The sequence below is a fragment of the Zalophus californianus genome, chromosome 4 (assembly GCF_009762305.2).
Source record: "Zalophus californianus isolate mZalCal1 chromosome 4, mZalCal1.pri.v2, whole genome shotgun sequence".
Classification (NCBI taxonomy): Eukaryota; Metazoa; Chordata; class Mammalia; order Carnivora; family Otariidae; genus Zalophus; species Zalophus californianus.
The window spans coordinates 6117532-6139876 of NC_045598.1; the positions used below are offsets into that span (position 1 = coordinate 6117532).

Below are 22345 nucleotides of genomic sequence, written 5' to 3' on the forward strand. Positions count from 1 at the left end.
CCTCTCACTACTTCCTTTGGGAGCTAAAATAGCAACTGTTTAACTATTTCATTTGCACCGATGCTAATTTTTAAACAGGCGTTTGAATTTTCAAAGGAATTCATGTTGCTTCTTGCTAAACTAGATCTCTAAAATGATAACCCAAGCAATAAACCAATAGGAAGAAAAAATACATAGGACTAGAAAACTGGGTAGGAATAAGAATCCATGTGTTCAGATCCCATGACTCAAAAATACAGATACAAAGGAACTGAACCTGCAGGGTCCCTGTCCCACGGGTGTGGAGAGAGAGAAGAGCAGTAGCCTCTCCGAGTCAGATTCAGGGCAGAGTGAGAGACTGAAGTGCACTTACAGGCGACCTAATTTGATCTGAACAATAATCAAGTCTGTAAAGCGGGGGAGTTTCACTGTAATTTTGTAAATAAACATCTCGCTGGATTTTTTTTTTTTTAACTGATTAATCCTTTTGACAGTTTTCTAGTCCACCTTCCAAAAGAACCCATTCCTCTGCTCAACAAACTGCCCAATACTCAGTGGTCACTGTTAGGTAATTACATTTCCTCCAGCAATCACAGGAAGGCATCATGACATCCAAGGAGGAAGTAAGGTTGTCTAGGTCTCAGTCCTCTGACCTTCAATCCAAAATATAAAAGTGCAATACACCTCTTTCTTTCAGATAAAGTGATAGAAGAATTCCAACTGCATTCAAAGCAGCATCCTAAGACAAGTTGAAGACTGAGACTGTGTTCTCAGACTACTGTGACATTACACAAGCGTGCATTCTACAGACTCCTTCACTGGGATTACGAAATGTACAACCAATCAGCCTGCTGGAATGCCACCTCTCTTTCGCTCCTGGACAGACCACCACCCATGTCCTCTACTTACTCATTCAACCACAATGACTCAGAAAGCAAGGGGGAGCTATGAATCTGGTCAGGGAAACAGGAAACAAACAGCACACGAGATGCTGCAAAAAGCAGCACAACAACAGATCAGGCCAGGTGGAAAGGCGGCACAGAAAAGATCATCATTAACCATCTGCAGGAACGCAGGTGGGACTCACAGGGCATTCCTGGCCCACCAGGATACACAGAAGCAATGGAGCTGGCCACGGGGTAGGCTGCAATGTTCAGGAACAGCATGTCTCTCCCCAGAGACTCTCTCACACTAGAACCGGCCTGGGGTTCACTTCTCCCAGGTGAGCTCTCCAGAGTCTCTCCATGGCAGCTGTGCACCCACCGTGGCTGGATTCCACACACATAAGCCATGTCCAATACTGTTACTGAAGCCGATCACAGGAATTCACAAAGACCCCCCTCTCTTTCCATCCTTACTTCATTACTCTCCCTTCCCTCTCAACCCTCTCCCCTCCACACTGGATAAAAGGATTTTTAAATCTGATCAGTTTTCCAGGGAAGCAGAAATGTGATTTTATGCTATTCTTTAGCCTCACCTCACGGTTCCTCTACAGGGACCAACGTCTCTTAACACGGCTTTGTCCAGCTGAGCACGCTCTTCCTGAGGCTGACAAAAAAAAATCTTTTAGAGGGGTGCCTGGATGACTCAGTCAGCTAAGCATCTGACTCTTGATTTTGGCTCAGGTCATGATCTTGGGATCGTGGGACCGAGCCCTGCGTCAGGCTCGGGACTGGACATGAAGTCTGCTTAAGATTCTTTCTCTCCTTCTCCCTCTGCCCCTCCCCCCCAAAAAATAATGAAATAAAAAATAAAATCTTTTATAAGCAGTATTGTCTCTACCATAGACTTTAAATTTGTCACACCACCAATTTTGAAACACTGAAGCAGAGTCTCATCTCTCCTCAGACAGACTATAGAAGGGCAAAAGACTTCAAACTTCACCCAGAAGATTCCAATTGTGCCAGTCCAATGGACAAGTCAAATTATGCTTCCACATGGCAATGCCTCCTGTATAACTCCTCCCAGGCTGGTGGATAATGGCAAAGGACTGACGCAAAGGCTCTTCCTGCTTCTTCATTCCCTAGCCTTTGTATTATACTGGGAGCACAGTGCTAGTTTCTTTTTTCCCTCCCTAAAGTTCATGAGATGAAGTTACTTTTTCAACTGGTTGGCTGAAATCACATCAGCTACCTTAAACCGTTAAGAGTTACACTCACACACACACACACACACACACACAATAAAAATGAAGTCAACTTCTTACAGAATTTTCTTTCTAAGGGAAGAATGTAAAACTCAGCATGTATTAACCAATGTGTCAGGTTGATGTAACATGCCAAATGCAACTGATGTTTGCTACGGGATCACTAAGATAATCTGTTAACCACCCACCCACAGCTACAAAAGACAAAACAAACAAGAAAACAAGATTAAAAAATAAAGTATGTGTATATCCAACACTCGGTTTAGTAACTCCAAAAGATACAAAGCCACTTAGGCAAAAGTAAATCACACATCTATTCAAGAGCGTTGTTAAATGGAAGGAATTATCCAAAGGGCTCCACCGCCGACTGAATAATTTTAATACAAAATGCCTAGCAAATCTCCCTATGCTGCCGACAAATCACCAGCTGAGGCAAATCCCAGATAATGAAACACTGTAAGAAGGGCTCTTTTTAATAATTTAGCCCATCAAGGAGTAAGTATCGATTCTTGTTTTCAGCAGAGGAGAGCGAGTTATCTTCGGCCTTACAGCTCAGTGACAACATCAGGGGATTTAATCACAGTGCCTTTCCTGCCATGCAATCCTTCAGCTGTCACCTTGGATTCTTTGTCGTTCTTCATCCATTTCTAGAGAAGCCCTGGGCTCATGGACGTGTCTTCCCTATTTAACCAACAGTAACCATAGCAGCATTTCAAGTTCTACAGATTAAACATATCTGTCAATTATCATTTGCCAGCTGCCTTTCTTTTAAATAAGTTTAACAATGCATCAGATATCTTTGTGCATTCCCATCTTGTTTATTAACGAATCTGTTCAATATCTTAACAGCAGATTGACATTCAATCACTATGGTGAGTGTGCCAATCTCTGGACATCTGTGGATATTTTTAATACATCCAAGTAGGCACTACTAACAAAGGAAAGCTGTCTAGGTATTAACCACCAATTCCCCATTCTAACACAGAGGGTCAGAAAGTCCCCAAACATTCAAAAAACAAAGTTTTTTTTTAACCAAGTAGTAAATTCAGTGGTAATATTAAGAGTATTCCTGAATCTTTATATACTACAAATACATTTTTTTAAAAAAATTTTAGACTGAAATCAAGCCAATTGGTCTCTGATTCAAGCACAAATCAAACTGCCCTCATCCCTGACAGAATGTTCTGCACTCCATTTACACTACTCTCAAACTCCACTAATGTCATTCAATTTCCTTTCTGTTATCGTGGACAATTAGCCCCACCCTCCACCAAGTATGCGGGAGTAGGGAGTTGGGGTCAGCCACTTCTGCTGCTAATTTGCCTTTGGATGCAATTCCAAAGCATCCCTCCACAATCCTTTGGATCAAGTCACCTTACTAATTAGTCCCAAGGTTTTCTGGTTCAAGGTCATCACACACACACCTATTGCAGGACACCAAAGGCATTGTACAGCTGCCTTTTTAGTTCCTTCTGTTTTTCCTTCCAAACTATAAATCGTTACAAGGCCCTGGGGCAGTGCAGTGGCATTCTCCATTTGATTCAGGCATCAAGGAGAACTGTCACTTGTCAAGAGGCTGCAACCAAGGGCAGTAGCCTCATAACCAACAACACAACCCCCACTTTTCTGTTTTAAGAGTACAGCGAGCTTCCCTCTAAGAAAGATTCAAAGGGCAAAAAAAAACAGCATTAGAGACCAAACAGCAAATAAATTAAAAAAAAAACATAATAAACCAGCTTTATATTACGTTAGCTGAAAAACAGATATGTGCGTGTGTACAAGGTTTATGCTATGTGAGTTCCACAAGCCCAGGAGAATTCAAACAGGTATGGAAACAAATATTTAAAATAAAAATTTTTTTCTGAGCTATATACTAATATCTAATCACTGAAACCATCATCAGGAATACTCTCCGGGTCCCACACCTCTTCCATTTCAGTGTGAGGTAGAAAACGGTGGAAAAATACCAGTCACTTCCCTCCGAAAAAAACCTATGTACAATAGGTTTTTCTGGCTGGTACTGGCCGATCTCCCCTTTCCCCATCAATGCTATACTTCGCGTTGATGGTCTCATTTGTCACATTTAATGTATTCCTTTTAAAAAAAAAATCCTTCACCTTATTTTTTTATAATATATATTTTTTCCTGTCTCCTAAATGAAGACAACTACCAATTCAATAATTAAGGAGCAACTTCTCAGAGTCAGGAACTGTTCCAGGCACTGTAGACAAATAGTTAGAATCACAACTCCTTCATTTACTCTCACCAGAAGGATAGACTGCAGTGGACCCTTGAACAATACAGGTGTACAGTGCGCAGGCCCACTTATATGCAGATCTCTTACAGTCCAATAATATAAATGTATTCTCTCTTCCTTATGATTTTCTTAATAATATCTTCTTTTTTCCTAGCTTACTTTACTGTAAGAATACAGTTTATAATACATATAACATACAAAATATATGGTAAGCAACTGTTCATGTTATTAGTTAGGCTGTTAAAAGTTTTGGGGGAGCTGAAAGTTACAGAGGGATTTTCTACTGTAGAGGGGGGCATCAGTGCCCCTAAACCCCACATTCTTCAAGGGTCAACTGTATATATACATGAAGTAGCCGGGGCACAATGTCAGGGACACTGGCTGGCTGTCTCTCTTGGAGAGGAGCAAGAGGTGGGGAAGTAGGAGAAGAGGGCTCATTTCTCTTTTCATTTCAATGTATATCTTAAATTTTTTTAATGTATTCATTTCCTGGGTTGTCTGTTTTATAATTTCAATTAACAGAGTTTAGAGATACATGATTTAATTCTGAATAAGTTTACATACAATCAAATAAATAAGCAGCACTACTATAGGTATTACAACATAAGTAAATAAGATAAACCAAATGTGCCACACATTAATGCCCCATAAGGACAAAGTCACATCATGCAAACTTCATTTAACACGTATGGAGGTTTCTCAATTATTATAACAAAAATAAAAGCAAAAGAGCTGAATCATCCTGAGGAACCTGCTAGTGTAATCAAACATGCCATACACCATCCCCCAGCCCCAATAATCTGGGCCATAAGCAATCAGTAACAAGTGGCTCTTTCATTTCAGCAAAACACAACCACCCAATCTATTAAATTAATGTTGGTAGTTAGAATTTCATTGGGTTTTTTTTTTTTTTTAGTTTGGTTTGAATTAATTTATAAATTGTCTCTTAAAGCTGTAGTAGGGATATAAACATCCAGATTATACTTAATTTGTGTGCTGAAGAAGGCAAGACATTAAGTGATAAGGGAGAAACAATTTTAAAATGCGTAAGATGCTCAGGTTTGAGAAACATAAGAAGTCCTGGAACTGGTCTATATCCTGCAAAAGACACGATCAAATCTGCATTTACAACAGTTACTGAGGTGGAAGGCAGACTTCCATTTGCTAAAGCTGGCTGCCCATCAGAATCTCCTGGGGAGTGCTTGGAAAGACTATGGATTCCTGGGCCTCCTTCCAGAACTACTGAAATAATATTCTGGTTTTACAAGTGAGGAAACTGAGGGGAGGAGAGATTAAGTAACTTGATCACTAGTAAATGTTGCCAACATGAATCAAATCAAGACCACAATTTCAACAGTAAAAATGTGTATTTTTTTAACTATGTTCATGATCTATTACTTATAAGCAGCTTTTCTTGCACTGGAGCATAAAAAGGGAACAAACACCATCACAGGTTTTCCCTCTTTCTACCAAAAAACAAATTTGAAAATTTATATAGTCCTTTGTTGCTAAAACTGAAAAACACCCTGAAGGCTCAAACAGGCTCTTCCACCCCCACCTCTTGTTTCTTCCTTTCACTTTACTCAAAAATCCCACACTTGAATTAATGGTAGCTGAATTCTGATCTACTTTTCAAAGCAGAGCAATTTAGCTTGAGGTTAAAACAAAAAAAAAAAAACAGTGACATTCCACAATCACCACAGTGACTAGGCAAAAATAATCATTTTTAAGATTTTATTTATTTATTTGACAGAGAGAGAGAGACAGTGAGAGAGGAAATACAAAAGGGGGACTGGGAAAGGGAGAAGCAGGCTTCCTGCCAAGCAGGGAGCCCAATGTGGGGCTCTATCCCAGGACCCTGGGATCATGACCTGAGCCGAAGGCAGACGTTTAAGGACTGAGCCACCCAGGCGCCCTTGGCAAAAATAATTGTGAAGTGCTAATATTACTGGTTGAAAATTCGATCAAGAACATGATATTTACATGGCCTCAAAGTTTCTCCCTACAAATTACTTATTAATTACGAAGGAAAAGTTAGTAACTTATCCAAATAATCAAAGTTAACATCACTAATGTGACAAACTGATATCACAGTCTCTCTAATGTAAAGACCTTGGGACACAATACCACTAATAGTCTGGCCTACAATGCATAACCTAAATCTAATAAGCAGGAAACAGCAAACAACAACAACAAAAAAACTGGATTATACTCTTTAAAAACATGTCAATCTTATGAAAAGACCAAAAAAAAAAAAAAAAAAAAGATTAAGACACTGTTCCAGATTAAAGGAGGGTTAAGAGACATGGTAACTAGGTATCAGTGTGATGCTGGTCTGGATACTTGGCCCCAAAGCCAAACTGCTGTGGAAGGCACTACTGGGACACACAGCAAAACGTGGATGTCTATAGATTAGATTAGTACTGTTATACTGTTAAATTTCCTGCTTTTAGTAACTATGCAGTGGCTATATAAATAAACGTCCCTGTTCTTCTATAATACACACCTAACTATTTTAGAAGTAACAAGTCAAGATGTCTACATTTTACTCTCAGATTCAGAACAATGGAACAGAGAGCCCAGAAACAGACCCACATAAATACAGTCAACTGACTTTTGACAAAGGAGCAAAGGCAATACTATGGAGCAAAGACAGTTTTTCAACTACTGGTGCTGAACAACTGGACAACCACATGCAAAAACAAAAAAAAAAAAGAAATCTAGACACAGTCTTTACATCCTTCACAAAAATCGACTTGAAATGGATCACAAACCTAAAATGTAAAATATAAAACTTCTAGAAGATAATGTAAAAAAAAAACTAGATGACCCTGAGTTTGGCAAGACTTTCTAAATTCAACACAAAGCACATAATCCACGACAGAAAGAACTGATAAATTAGACTTCATTAAAATTAAAAACTGTTCTGCAAAAGACTGCCAAGAAAAAAAAAAGATAAGCCTCAAGCTGGGAGAAAAGACCTACAAGACCTGTCCAAAATATGCAAAGAACCTTTAACACTCAACAACAAGAAAATAACCTGATTAAAAACTGAACCAGAGAACTTAATAGACACCTCACCAAAGAAGATATACAGATAGCAAATAAGCATGTAAAGAAAAGGAAAAAAATGCAAAACTCCACATCATATGTCATAGAGAAATGCAAATTAAAATAGCACTTAGATACCACTATAGACCTATGAGAATGGCCACAATCCAGAACACTGACAACACCAAATGTTGGCAAGAATGTGGAGCAACAGGAACTCTCAATGACTGGTGGGAATGCAGTATGATACTGCTACTCTGGAAAACAGTTTGGTTGTTTCTTTAAAAACTAAACATACTCTTACCATACAACCCAGTAGTCACCCTCCTTGGTACTTACCCAAAGGAGCTGAAAACATATCCAACACAAAAACCTGCACATGGATGTTAGAGCAGCTTTATTCATAATTGCCCAAACTTGGAAGAATGAAGATGTCTTTCAGTAGGTTAATGGATAAACTGTAGTACATCCAAACAATGAAATATTATTCAGCATGAAAAAGAAATAAGCTCCAAGCCATGAAAACACATAGAGACATAGGAGGTATGTGAGAAATTTCTGCACTTTTTGCTCAATTTTGTAGTGAACCTAAAACTGCTCTTAAAAGACTAAAGCCAACTGGGTGCCTGGGTGGCTCAGTCGTTAAGTATCTGCCTTCAGCTCAGGTCACGATCCCAGGGTCCTGGGATCGAGCCCAGCATCGGGCTCCCTGCTCGATGGGCAGCCTGCTTCTCCCTCTCCACCACTTGTGCTCTCTTGCTCTCTCCCTCTCAAATACATAAAGTCTCAAAAAAAAGAAAAAAAGACTAAAGACTATTTTTAAAAAAGAAGAAACAAGTACCTGATATTCAATCTAATTACACAACATGAAATCAAAGACAAAAACAGAAAATGCTCACTTCTAGGCATGAGTCATATTAATTTAGTATAATAATTTCTATAGACCCTGAAAAGGACTGATTAACCTTAGGTTACTACTTAAACTTCACTCCTGTACCTAAGAAAAATCTGGTACTCTACTGAGGGCCTTTATATTTATCAGAGCTGCTGTCACCAAAAGTACTATATGATATCCTAAGATGAGGGGTAACACTAAAAAAAAGTTAAGCTAAACAAAACTGCAAGTTCTACTTCCATGTGCTGAAATTTCTTTGGCAATTTATATTAGTCAAATTAATTCTGGAGAATTTATAAAGCCTGAGAACTCCACATATTTGCAAGGTTAAAAGACCAACAGTGTCTGTAAGTAATAAAGGGTGATGCAGTAGTCTTGGTGAAAGAAACGAAACTCAGTGAAACCTACAAGTAGTCCTTACCCCTCGTATAGACCTATGGTTACAAAAAGACTGCTTAAATAGTAGGCAGTTTTATAAAACCATAAGGTTATTCAAATCTATGTTCTCCAAATGTGGCTCGATGCTCCTTTTGTTAAAAAAAAAAAAAAAAAAAAAAAAGAGCAGACGAACATGACAGAAAGACAGCCCTTAAGAACAAACTAGCTGAAATTAGCCTTTGTGAGAGAACAGGATATGAAAACAACCGATCCAAGTGAAGGAATTTCTCTGGAAGCGGGGCATAAATGCTCTCTATTACTAATACTGGTCGGCTGGGTGTTTTAAGATTTTTTTTTTTAAGCTTGTTACATTAAAATTCAATAGCTATTAATCACCTTTCATTTAGGGTAGTTGGATTAATTCCAGCATTTGTATCAGGATTTTTCTAAAAATTCAGTTGTTTTAACACCTTTCACTACAATCAAATATAAAAGACAATGGTTATTTTTGGCATTCTTAATGTCAACTGGGGACGCCAAGGAAATACTGAAAAAGGAGGATATCCTCAGCAACTCCTGCATATCTACACAAGCAACCAGATTAGAGTTCTTTATATGGAACAACTACATAAGAAACATAATCAGCATTTAAAACAGCATTTTATAATAAATGTTCATTTTTAATTATTAAATAGTATTGAAGCCCCAAGTATGAAAAATACCACTGTTAGAAATGATTCTTAAAAATGATAAATCCCTTACAAAGGCAAGAAATACTACTTTAACATTGGTATGAGTTATAGTCACAAAAGTTTAAACTAGATATTGAGGAAAGCGTTCTTAGCTTTTAAAGAAGTAAATGATGTAAGGCACAGGCCGGCTACAAGACATCCTTTATGGGTCAAGGAAGGTAGCAAGGAGCAGTGGAAAGAGCACTCACTGACCAGATACACAGGAGACCCAGATTCTGGCCTAAGCAGCCCCTCATGAAGCAGGGATCTGGGGAAAGCCACTGGGCCCTAGCTTCCTGCTCTCTGTTAGTGCAGCACACCTGTGTAGATCGGTGGAGTGGATTTACTCCAAGGGAAATGCAAAGTCAAATTTCTTACATGCATTAAGTTTTACCTGAAACAAACACACACAGATTAACAAACACAACAGACTACAGGAATTATTTTTCCAAATGTATGTAGATGTCATTAAATAAATAAAAAGGGAACTCAAAGAGCAGCTGTTTGTTAACGATGCATTTTTTTAAACAAAAGGATACTAAAAATATGACCACCACAAGAGCTAATGGGAAAACAAAATGAACTAAGAAGGGTTCTCACACCATACTGTTACCACCACTATCCATTCATTCAGGGTGAGGGCCAGCATGGGACACTCTCAGTGGCAGAACCCATCTGCTCTACCAAGCAAGTGAGCAGTATGCCAGCTCAGGAGCTTTTCAAGTATAGTGGAGGCAAAGGTGGGCATCGCTGCAGGGACCATCCAGGAAATACCGAAGTCAGCCATGAGAGCAGTGGAGAGAATACACAAGGCCAGGGTGAGTTCCTGAGTTAAACCTCAGTCCTGACATTCACCCAAGGCAAGATTTTATACAATTGTAAACCTCAAATTTTCTCATCTGTAAAATGAAATAAATATCAAAAATTAAACTATGTGAAAAGAGTAGCACAGTGCCTGGGCACAAAGTAAATGCTCAATGTTAGTTTACTTCCTTAATAAACAGCTAGCTGATCTGAGGATTTAGATGCACTGCAGAGACTTCATAGTGCCACAGTTCTTAATTCAAATTTTTTTCCAACATTTTAGGAATCTACTGATTAGCATCCATGGTTGAAACGAATACTCTCTCCAGAAAAATTCACATACATATAAGACTCTGCAAGCAATTTCAGGAAGCTCATTGACCATGCTAAACTCAAGACTCCTCGGGGCCTATGGACCTCAGATCGAGAATGTCTAGAACACGAATAAATTATTTAAAACCTGAATTTGTATAATGAAAAACTATGCGACAACAGATAATGCTTAATGAATGCTTATTATATGCTTAATGCCATGCTAAGCAATTCAATGAATTATTTCATTATGCTTTGCAACAACCCTTGAGGTAGACAGTAGTGCTATGCCCATTTTATAAGGGAGAAAACTAAGTGTTAAGAAGGTTAATTAACGTGTCCCCTGTTACAAAGGAATGCATCATAAGAAAAACATGTTCTCTAAATAATACACCAAAAACAAAACCAGTAGTTCAAAAAAAATGATGGAAATAAAATAGTTCAACCCACTATTACAGTCCTGTCTCACTTATCTGTGTTAGTCATTCAACAGAGGTCTTAAACATGCAAAAAGATAGGACTACAACATAAAAATATATAAATGAATTAGTCTAACCCTTGATCTCCTAGTAAGGAAGGGGTTAGGTGCCCCCAACAAGAATTCCAGCCTGCAGAGCCACATCCATGACAATGAAAATAAATATGCATTTTAAGTTTCCTTTAAATAGCTGTACCTTTCTGCTCTGGATAGAGTCTCTGTCCTTGCCACTGAAACCATCCACTATTGGGAGCACCTGGGGGGTGCGGGGGAGGGGGAGGCACACAGAGGGGAATCTCTGCCCAGTCTAGGGAGAATGTGGCAAATGTTTTCTTTGCCATCTCACATCCCTCGCTACCCCTGAATTGCCAGCAAACACAACATTTCTTGCTTTAAAAAAAAAAAATCCAAGCTAACAGATTCTCCACAATAAGTAAAAAGGCTGCCTTTCCAAGCACAAATACTTTAAATACGAACAGATAAGTTAAAAACTTATAAAACTAAATCTATGAGTTCATGTCATCATTACTGTAGAAACACAAATCATATATACCTGAATATACAAAGAAAGTTAAATTATGATGCAGTTAGCACTACCCTATAAAATCTAAATTAACCAAAATAGTCTATTAGGGAAGACATCTGGTGTATCATGGCAAGAACTGTTAATGATATTGTCTGCAACCCTGTAATCAATTTTTTCCTCCCAGCAGCTCTCTCATTGCACTGTATTAGATCTGTGTGCCTGCAGAATTTATGAGAGCTCCACACATGGGGGGTAGCTTTGCCAACTGGATCTGATTCAGATCCAGCTCAAATGACTTTGGCAGCATGAAGCGTTGTTAAAGAACAATCAATACAGTTTGTTTTATGCAGCATCATCTTGACTCAAAGAAGATTTATTATCTTATTACAGAATCTTCTCAAACCTACATACGATGGTATCTGAGTATGCCACCAATCATGAACTTATTTAAATCCCCACTGAACACAATACTTCCACTGCTATAAATACATACATACATACATACATACATACATACTGGTCATCACTAATGCTAATACAAAAAGTTTACTAAAAATCAATGTTATTATGAGCAAAATTTTAAATCCATTCAACAAATCCTGACTAGTGAGTATTGTGGTAAATGAAACAGTCTAACAATGACATCCACACTAAATGGAGAATAAAGTGAGAAAATATCAGCCTGAAAGATAAAATCATTTCTCAGATACGTATGGAAACAAGATGATAACTGGTAAAGGCTGAAGTTTTTAAAGTAGGTAGTCAAGCTGAGACTCTGCTAATTTGTCCCTTATGATGTCAGTGTATCTCTCCAGGGATTAAAATTAGACTTTTATCCACTACACTGGGTTTTATCTTCCATTGTGAATGGTTATTATATCAAAAATTCCAAGGATTTTGTGAACCTTTTTTCTGGTCTAATTCTTGATAAATTACACCAGCAACTATTTGAACATGAAATTATTGTTGTGATGATATATCATTCCTAGTTTTGTTTATGATTATTAACATCCTGTATCTCCACTGTCCCGGTCCTCTTCACTTCACACATGGGTGACAGCCCTCACCACATAACTGGAGCTTCCACAGTCTGCCCCAACTCCACACTGCTACCCAATCAATCTTCTTGGAATAAAAAAGCCTACGAAGGCTTCTCTTCTGCCTATCACATAAAAATCTTCCCTTGTCTCAACTTTACAACGCTCTATGATCTGGGCCCACATTATATCCCAGCTCTGCTCCCACAACCCACTAACCTGTGCTCTTCATGGATGTCCTGGGGTCATCTTCTCTCAACTCTCAGCTTCACCGGGCCCACAGCCTACGTGGCTTACAGAGACAGGCTGACATGTACACCTGGAAGGCTCCTCCAGTCTCCCTGTCCACGTGTTACCGATGTATCAAAAACAAACCCAGCTCCTCAAAACCTGCCTACCTTCACAGAACTTTCCCAAGTGCTAGAGCCCATGTGAAGCACTCTCTTCTCCTAGTTTCAAGATATTATTTTTCTACACTGCAATTGAACAATTCATTATATATTGCCAGTATCTTGTATTATGCAAATGCATATGTGATGGCTATTCCCTGGTGTTATTTTCTAATTGAGTATGCACTTGAACCCCACAGTCAGATTACATACAAAAGAGAAAGGTCTTCAACTTCTTTCACGATTAACAGCAGTCAATCAGAACAATAAACACCTGTCTTTCAGAAAATCTTATAATTAAATCCTTATAAAGGGGGGAAAAAAAAGGAAGACAGGTGTATATACAACTTTCATAAAAGGTGAGATATATCACACACAAATAACCCACATGGATCACTAACACCGGGCCCTGTGTTCTAGGGATAAAGCACCACAGACACTTCATCCTGCTGTACCTCACACACATCATTAGCACCAGGTACCAGAGACATTACCAGGGCACAGCTGAGAGCACCAGATCTAAACCCTAACTCAAGACTTTTGAAGTGTTTAATTCTGTATCTGGCATTGCAGAAAAGCCTAGCTACTCCTGAGCAATATTCTATAAAATGTCACCTGAGAGGACAGTATCCAAAATAGTTTAGATTCGTGGGTCATGAGTCCAAATGATGCTGGGGAAGTGCACATTCCACACGTGGACTCCAACTTACCCCCTTTTTCCCCATTTCAGTTGCCAACATCCATACTCGCTGCTGATTGCCAGCTCCTGCTCCTTGCAGCGGCCCAGCATGCTCTCTGCTGGCACCCAAATGCCCCACACCACCAAACCCCGCTGACTTCTGGAACTGTCCTAGAGGGGTAAGGCAAGTCCCGTATTTTGCTTCCTCTGTGCATGTACTTGTTACTCCTTTAAAAACACATACAATACAGCACATTTTTAAAGGGGCTCTGGGGAGGGAGGTAATATTCCTATTTTATACCCTATGGGATATAAAATATTGATAGCTTTTAAAAACGGGATTCTCCTTACCCCTACAGGCCCTCTCCCGGCTTCAGAAAGATGTTGTGGTGGCTGTGATGCCACCGGCAGAGAGCATGCTGGGGGGTCACACAAAGCAGGAGTTGGAGATCTGCAGCAGGCCTGGGAGTTGTGGACCTAAAAAAGAAAAGAGCTTTCAGTTAGCATGCCCAACGTCCCCTCCGGCCCTGGTTACTAGGGGCACGCAGCACACAAGCAGGAATCTACACCATCCTTTAGCAGATGGCCTTTCAGAGAATTTGTTCTACTGCTGAAGTTAGCCTTTCTGCGTCAATCAGAGCTGTTTCCTTATTTCAGCAAGAACAAGCCTATGACCCTTCTGGCTCCACAGTGGAATCTGGGTCCTGTTGTAAAGCAGTATGGTGTGTGCCCCCAAAATAACCAAGTTAAGATGCGACACAGTGCCAAAGCACAGTGACAATGGCATGCTTTGCTTAGAATAAAAACAAAAAAGCAATGGTATCAGATAAACACAACTATAAAATGAACCACAAGTGGACAAACTGAGCTTTCAGAAGAGTTTCCAATGTGAGATGCTAGGGTCATAAGACAGATACTTAATAAGGAAATATTCAAGACATTAGGGGGTCAAAGAAAGACCCTATCATTTTCTCCAAGTCCTAGTTTAATTTTATAAAGCTAAAGGGAAGGTAAAAGACAAAGGCTTAATACCAGAGGAAAAAAAGACACCATTCAAATGAGCTTTAATTTTCTCACAACGCCCACCTGAACAGATACAAAACATAAAGCTCAAGAAAGGCATTATTTCTTTTAGGGGCAAAACCAGTTCTGGTATGTATCACATCTCTATTTTATTTTTCTTTTAAACTTTGAAAACATTTAAAAGCAGCAGCAGATTACAGAGCAACTTCTGAAAGCCAGCACTGTCCTTGTAAGAATCAAAAAGATACCTCAAATAACAGTTTGAGTGTGTTCCCTTTCAGATATTCTAGAGTACATAACACTTCCAAAAAACTAACTGATCCAATATTGTGTGGCTTTAAATGGACTAAAAACTCCATAAAATCCAGATACTTATATAAGAAACTCTGTTCTTAAAGGTGTTTAGAAATGACAGATAAGCAAACTTTTAAACCATTGTTTGGGAGCCTTATTACACTTAGTTTCTTTTGAATCACTAACAACCTCCAGTGATCCAAGATTTTCATATCATCCATTAATTACTTATTTTTCTATGTCTCTTTTAAAACAAACAAAAACATGAATCCCAAGAAAATAAGCCAATACGGGGAATGTCGTCTTCACAATGGTTTCTTTCCTTTCGGTACAGATGGCCCTCTAGAGTGTACGCTGGGTGCCACACAGGACACTTCCCGTGCGGCCAATCTCTGGCTCCCACTGCCTCGGGGACAACACATGATGACACAAAGTGTTGTTCACAGCATAACCTTCACCACCGCACACCCCCTCCTCCCCATACCAGTGCTGCAGATTCCAAATCAAAGATTCAACTGTGCACTAGGATGTACAATATACTTAATATTTTTTACCACAATCATCCAATAAAAATGAATTGCTGATTAATTTTTTGCACTAGGAATTCATTAATCAGATCATTCAAGTCCTTATTCATTCAGATCAAGAGTTTTAAACCAAAAAGACACTTAGTAAGGCATTTCAAATCACCTTGGCATTGTTTTAAATATGCAAAAGTTCAAATAATTATTAAAACATTTTAAGTATTAAAAATACATTTTAAAACATATCACTGTTCTTATTTATCAATCAGAAAACATGGACAGTATCTGTTTCCCTGATTTTCTTTCAATCCTTCTAATGGGTTTTACTTGGACTATATTGAGTCCATTCTTAAAACACAAACACCCACATACATAAACAAATTACAAATGTCCAGTTCTAAGGAATCAAGTTTGAATAGTAAGACTTTACCAATATTCTTGCATAGCAGCTCTCTGCAAATATCAAATTGTCTCAAACTTTCTTAGGCTCCTTTTTTAGAAAAGATGAGAATGCCTAGTTTTCCACATTGAAAATATTTCACATAGAACAGGTTTATTAAACATTTTAGATATATATTTTATAGAACAGTATAATTAAACAAAACTCTTCCAGTGATTTCTTAGTCGTAAAATCCAAATAGACCAGGAGAAAACGAATTACCCAACTTCACAGTAATTGTGAACCATTAAAACTTTAAATCCCACGTGGCCTATAATGACTATCAGTCATGTGAAAACAGCCTGCTGAGAAGCTGAGTAAATGGGGCCAATAAGATGCTATGAGATTATTTATTCCCAAAGCCTCATTGTGACTTTCACTTACGTGAATACTATCCCCTCCATTTATATCATGCAAAAAGGCGATGGTGATTCAAAATAACTTTCAACATGATTGCCCCATAACTGGCAGGAGGAATATCTAACAACATTTTGTTCATTAAACTTGGGGCTAAGGATTTCATCCCCCTCCTGCTTCTTAAAGGATTAAAAAAAAAATTATAAACTTCAAATTTACATGCGAAAAGGACGTTTAGTCTCAGTGCATATATTTATTATTGGTGGCTTACTCCAAACAAACAGCATGGAGTAAGTCCAATACCCCATTAGAGTTTATTATAATGCTTACAGATAAGAACTAAGCAACCATGGCCTTTACTTGAAACAAAGGGAGAAAAAAAAGGTGTGGCCTCCAGAAGCACCAAATCAAGAACATGCATCTTTTCTTGACTTAGAAATCACCATATAAGAAGAGTGGTGTCACACTGACCCACTGACTCCTAACAGGTGAGAACAACTAAACTAGCGGAAAGGAACAACTCCTTGGGAAGAAATTATTTCAGTTGTACGTTCCATTATGTCTCTAAGTAATACTTAATTCCTCACTCTACAAACTAAAAACAGTTGATAATGAACTTCATGGGTCTCACTTCATTATCCAACACTACACTCCAAGTCGCAAAGCTGTGTGTGGGTGGTACTGACCTTTTCCTAGGAAATGAACTAAAAGGAGAAAAGGGAAGTATGGAAAGAAACGTTCACTTCTGCAGGCCTAACTTGAGGGACCATCAAGAAGAGAAAAACAGCCACGTTTTACACAAAAATGAACCATCACACCATAAGGCATTTTTCCTATCCACCCGACTTCTCGGGAATGTTTACCTATAGACTAAGCCCTCGTTACTTTTGCCAAAAGGCAGTAATATCAAAAATTCAAAATAGATTATAATGCCTAAAAAATGTTATGACTTTAGCTACACTCACGTAAATTTTCTGAAGAAAGTAAGAAATTGAGTTTTAATGTATTTTAAAAACAGATAATTGAAACCTATAAACTACTACACACTGCAGGCTAACCAAAATACTACACATTGTAAACTAAAGGTAAAGAAACATGTCTTTTTGGTTTGTTTAATAAACAGAAGGTTAATTTGTAGTTAATGCATCGTATCAAATTACTATTAAAGTTTTTCTAAAACTTCAGGCAGTGAATTTTTTCCACTGAAATGTTATTTCATTCAATATTCAATAAACATTTATTGTGGATCTTATACGGGCCAGGCAATGACCTAATAAGCACACAGTATACATCAGTGAATAACACAGGCATGGTGTCTGCCCCTACAAAAGCTTAGACCCAGAGCACCAATGAAACATCAACATCACTACCATGTCATTCCATGGAACAGGCACTATGCATCCACTCTGTGGGCTTGATCTTTTCATCTAAAAACCTCCTACCTGCAAGGTAGGTGCTTTATTTATACCCCAACCTCATAGGTAAATAAAACAAGGTTAGGCGGGTTAAGCATCTTGCCCAAGGTAGTAAAAGATAGCAACTGAAGAACAGACCAACTGATGTCAAAGTCAAGCTCCCAACACATGGACTCTACCATCCCTCCTCTCAGTCCCCGAGTATCACCTCAAATTCTGAATTAGCCATACTCACACTAATGCAGACCCCTGTCCCACCCCTAGAAAAGTTTTCAATACAAGATTTACCTAACATTAAAATGAATGCCCATTTCCTTAATGTTTATACACCATACATTCTGTGCTGAGTGGTCAGAGCAGCGAAGGTGGGATTAAATAACTGTGGCATGTGATGCATACATAATTAACTCATTGTACGTACACACAGAAGTGTGCACAGAGTGCATATTAACAAACTATCCCATATCCCCAGCATTATCTATGTAAAGGTCTCTAACAAAAAATGAAAAGATAAAATTACTTATCTCCAGTAAGTTTTCATTTTAAAGACGGAAAAGCAGCTTCTTGCTTTTAATCTACTTCCGAGAAACATGATTTGGTGAAGAGAGGACAACATCAATTGTGTGTAGGAAGCTGCACCAAAGCTAATTTCTCTGCAGCCCCTCTCTGTTGTACTGTGGCAATCAACTTTTGGGGTAGAGTTACAGATGCAGACTAGGAATCAGAAATTCCAAATGTTCCTCCCCTGGCTGCTCACATTTGGCAATGAAACCAAGAGGGAGGTGGTGTTAAATCTTGAATAACATGGCCCCCACCTTCACAGCAGTACTGGAGACGTGCCTTTGCCAAGGTAACTAGCGGTATGCAGCCTCAGCTACCCCACATTCACAATTAAAATGTATGCTGTCAGGGACATAAATGATACAAAAGCACAGTCATAACAACTCACTGAGCCCTAAACAGTTGGCTAAAAATACCATAATATCCCTAATGATATATCCCCAACTTCAGGGAATCTCTAAGACCAGGTTTAATTTTAACAACAACATTTCCACGGTTAATAAACCAAACAGGAGCCAAGATGAATCAATGGTACTTGCTCAAAATAGTATTTGTAATAATTATATATCCTACATGGAAATTCATTTCATACAACAGTTAAAGAATCAGTAACTATATAACTCTAGGAAACCAGAATCTCATTTTTTTCTCTTTTATGAATGATAGGAACTCACTGGGAATCCACACAGCATGCCCATGTAGAATATTAAAAGGAATGGCTTCAATTACTTATCTGTGAGTGAAGAATTAGATATTGAAGTACTACCACCAAGAGCCAGAAAAGGTACTCCTCGGTGTTCTACTGCCGGAAAATCACTAATCTAAACAATCTTGTGAAGCACTTTCGGAATTTACGATTATTTCTAGAGAGCAAATTCACTCTATTATGCTGAAGGCCTAGATTTCTATAAAAATGGAATTTTATTGATTTTTATAGGAAAAGCAAGAAAGAAATCTTTGTGGACAAAAGGTGAATGGCTTCCTTCACATTAATCCTATTCAGAATGTTCTCCAAAGAGGACTGATATCCAGTAATGCCACAAATATCTGTCCAATTAGAAACTAAGGTCACAGAGGGAAGGAACTTTATCCTGCAGACTTCAGTCTCTTTCAAGGTGCTGCGCCCAACAAAGCACACAGAGTAGGCTTTCGTTAAATGCCTATCAAAGGCACTAGTTACCACCAAAAACATTCCTCCCTGCACTCGGGAATATAATGCTCCTCAGAGACACGGACTCACTCAGGAACAGAACTCTGAAGGCAAATTAAGTCACACACTGACCTAGGAAAGCTAAGGGAGTGCAAGAAAGGGTTGAAGATGTTATACCAGGCTCTTTCATTTAATCATGGAGATCCACTCCAGCTGGCCCAAGAGAAGAGGCCTTTACTGAGCAGAAACGAGGATAATCCAAGAATCTGGAGGGAAGAAGCATTAGCACAGCGGGCTTCGCCAGAGTTCAGGGAGAAGGCATGCCCTCGTTCCTGCTGGCCATCTACTGCTCTCTGCACAGATCTCTGCTCTTCTCTGGCTTCCCCTACCCTTTGCCTGTGACCTGTTTATGCCTGCCAACCTTCTCTGCATTGAGGCGACTCTTGATTCATCCTTCCGGCTTTGCCCCCTCAGCTAACTGCTTCAGTCTCTCAATTATCTTTTCAAGCAAGGCCACAAACATCATAGATTGCCATTCCATATTACTACTCTTTCAAAGAGCTAAAGATTTTGCTAGCTGCCTTATTATTTAGTTCAGAAGCCTAAGGTGCAAAGCTGACTTACTTAATTGATGACCCCTCCCTATTCCTACTTCTAAACATACACTATCCATAATTCCACCTTACCTCTCCTGTCTCTTGAGCCTGCTTTGACTACTTGTTCCATAGATATTTTGTCATTGTAGTCAAACAAATCCAGTTTGGTCTCCTAGCCTGTAAATAAGCCCAATCAAATTAACACTCCCTAAGAGGAAGAAAGCTTCCTAACAGAACACATAATTTGCTTCTCGTGAAAATGCTACTTTCAAAAGTAGCCTCAGTTCTGCTAGGAACTCAATTACTTTGTGCCATCATAGCTTCCACCTATCCCTGTGAAAGTGCCGACTCTAAACAGATCTACCAATGTACAGTGGTAGTGACTTAGGCATTTTGATGGTTAAATGTTAACAAAGCAGAAGCCATGGATCTTATCCCCATAGGCAAGATGACCATATAAACTATCATCCAAAACAAGGATACCTTTGAGAGTGAAAGGGGACACTGTTTAACAGTTTGCCTGGTTTAATGTAATCCTGCACACAGAGACAACTATGTTGCATATCATGGACTCCGACTCTATGGGACATAGTAGCAGAGCCTAGAAGGCAACCCAGGTCCCCACGTAAAATCCGAAGACCCTTCTTATCTCTCACAGAACTAGTTCCTGAAATGTTACCCAGGGTCCTCAGTTCAACAAATTGGCATTATGCTACTTTCGGTTACTGGTCATAGATGATTCATTATGCCCGCTTCTCAATTCCTTAACTTCAATTGTGTCTAACACTGTAATCTTATGTAATATGTACCATAAAGGCAATTGCCCAGTTCTTTTTATAGTCTCAAATATACCATATATTCAAAAACTTACCATGGTAAGGGGTCATTCTAATTCACGGTATAAACAAAGGAACACATCTCTCAGTTACGACCCCAAACCAAAAAAGCTTAAAAAGATAAAATATATAATCAACAATATTTAAAGGCTACTGGGTTTTTGTTTTCCACTGCTCCACTTGCCATACATGGTATTTGCTGTGGGCAAAACCAACTCCAATTTCTTCTTTTTAAAATCTTGCAGAGAAATAAAGCATATTTCCTTCTGTTCATCTTTTCCCTTATAGCCTGGGTAAGCTGAAGGAAAAAAAAAGCTATGATTATTCTCATCTATTAAGTTATCTTTTCATAAGTAGAACTGCAAACCAAGGAAAGAAGAAAGTGGATATCCAGACAATAACTACATTCCTTCTAGGAGTAAATATTTCACCATCTCGGTTATTCTTATACAACAACTACGAGCATGTGCTGAATACAGAACTCAGACAAAAACATGAGACACAGCAGTGTGCAACTTACATACTGTGCCCACTTCCCACACTGTTTCTGCAGACAGATTTAATGTGTTGTGCCAGACCAATACTGACAACAGAAGCTTCAGCTTTTATTGCTGTTAATACCCTGAGCAATTACTGTAACTCAGCAGGAACCTCTGCCCCAAACAGCAACTGTAACATTATAATCAACATTTCATAAGAGATGCTGTTCAGACATGAAGGTACCTGCTAATGTGCTAAAATTGTACAAAAAGGGATCTGAATCTAATAGGTTAAAAAAAAAAAACAAAACCTTTGCGATTTTTATTTCACAACTATATCTTTTCCATGGTACACTGGTATTATGTTTGGTTTAAAAAAAAAAAATCACACACAGAGAGGATGAGCAGGGACAGAGCAGTAGCAGAGGCCACGGGCAAAAGAAAATTCTCAGGAAACAAGACCACTGCCCAGATTTTCAGATGTCAGTGCAGCATCTGCAAAAAAAAAATCTTTGGAAGGAAATATATAATAAATAGCAAAGATGTCTAAAAATGGCAAAACTTCATATTGACATAAAATCTAAATAGAAAGCATTTGATTTACAAATTTAAACTGCAAGACCTCCTTGTAAAACAAGCAGGGAACTTAAAAGCAGCCTACCAAGAATAAATAAGTCTTAGAAGTAAATGGCACATTTGACTTTCTTTTAAAACAGTAAGCATGTGTTACTTATGCAACAAAACTTTAATAAGAAAAAAAGATGGCATGCAATTTTTTTAACTAGCTAAGTCAGAATAAACTGGGTATTTGGAGTCATCAAAAATGATAAAAAGAAAGAAAGGAGATGCAGAGTTAAAGATCTCTCCATATCACATTACCTTTTTTTAGACTGAAGTATCACATACGGAATGTGAGAACACAAATATTGTCAAGTTACAAAGGGTTTTGGAAATAACAGCATTCAGATACTGATACATAGCTCTACAGAGCTAAAGAATTGGGATTTCT

General features: G+C 38.6%; 1 protein-coding gene across 6 annotated transcripts in view; it reads right to left on the minus strand.

The window, feature by feature from the left end:
* RERE (arginine-glutamic acid dipeptide repeats) overlaps positions 1-22345 on the minus strand; it is a 418893-nt gene that overhangs the window by 206794 nt on the left and 189754 nt on the right. For 5 of the 6 annotated variants that reach the window (XM_027579626.2, XM_027579705.2, XM_027579788.2 and 2 more), the window contains one exon: positions 14014-14139. The exons of the other annotated variant lie outside the window; for it this stretch is intronic. In XM_027579626.2, the coding sequence (XP_027435427.1) occupies positions 14014-14139 (126 nt within the window). The remainder of the gene's footprint in view (positions 1-14013; positions 14140-22345) is intronic. 6 annotated transcript variants of the gene reach the window in all.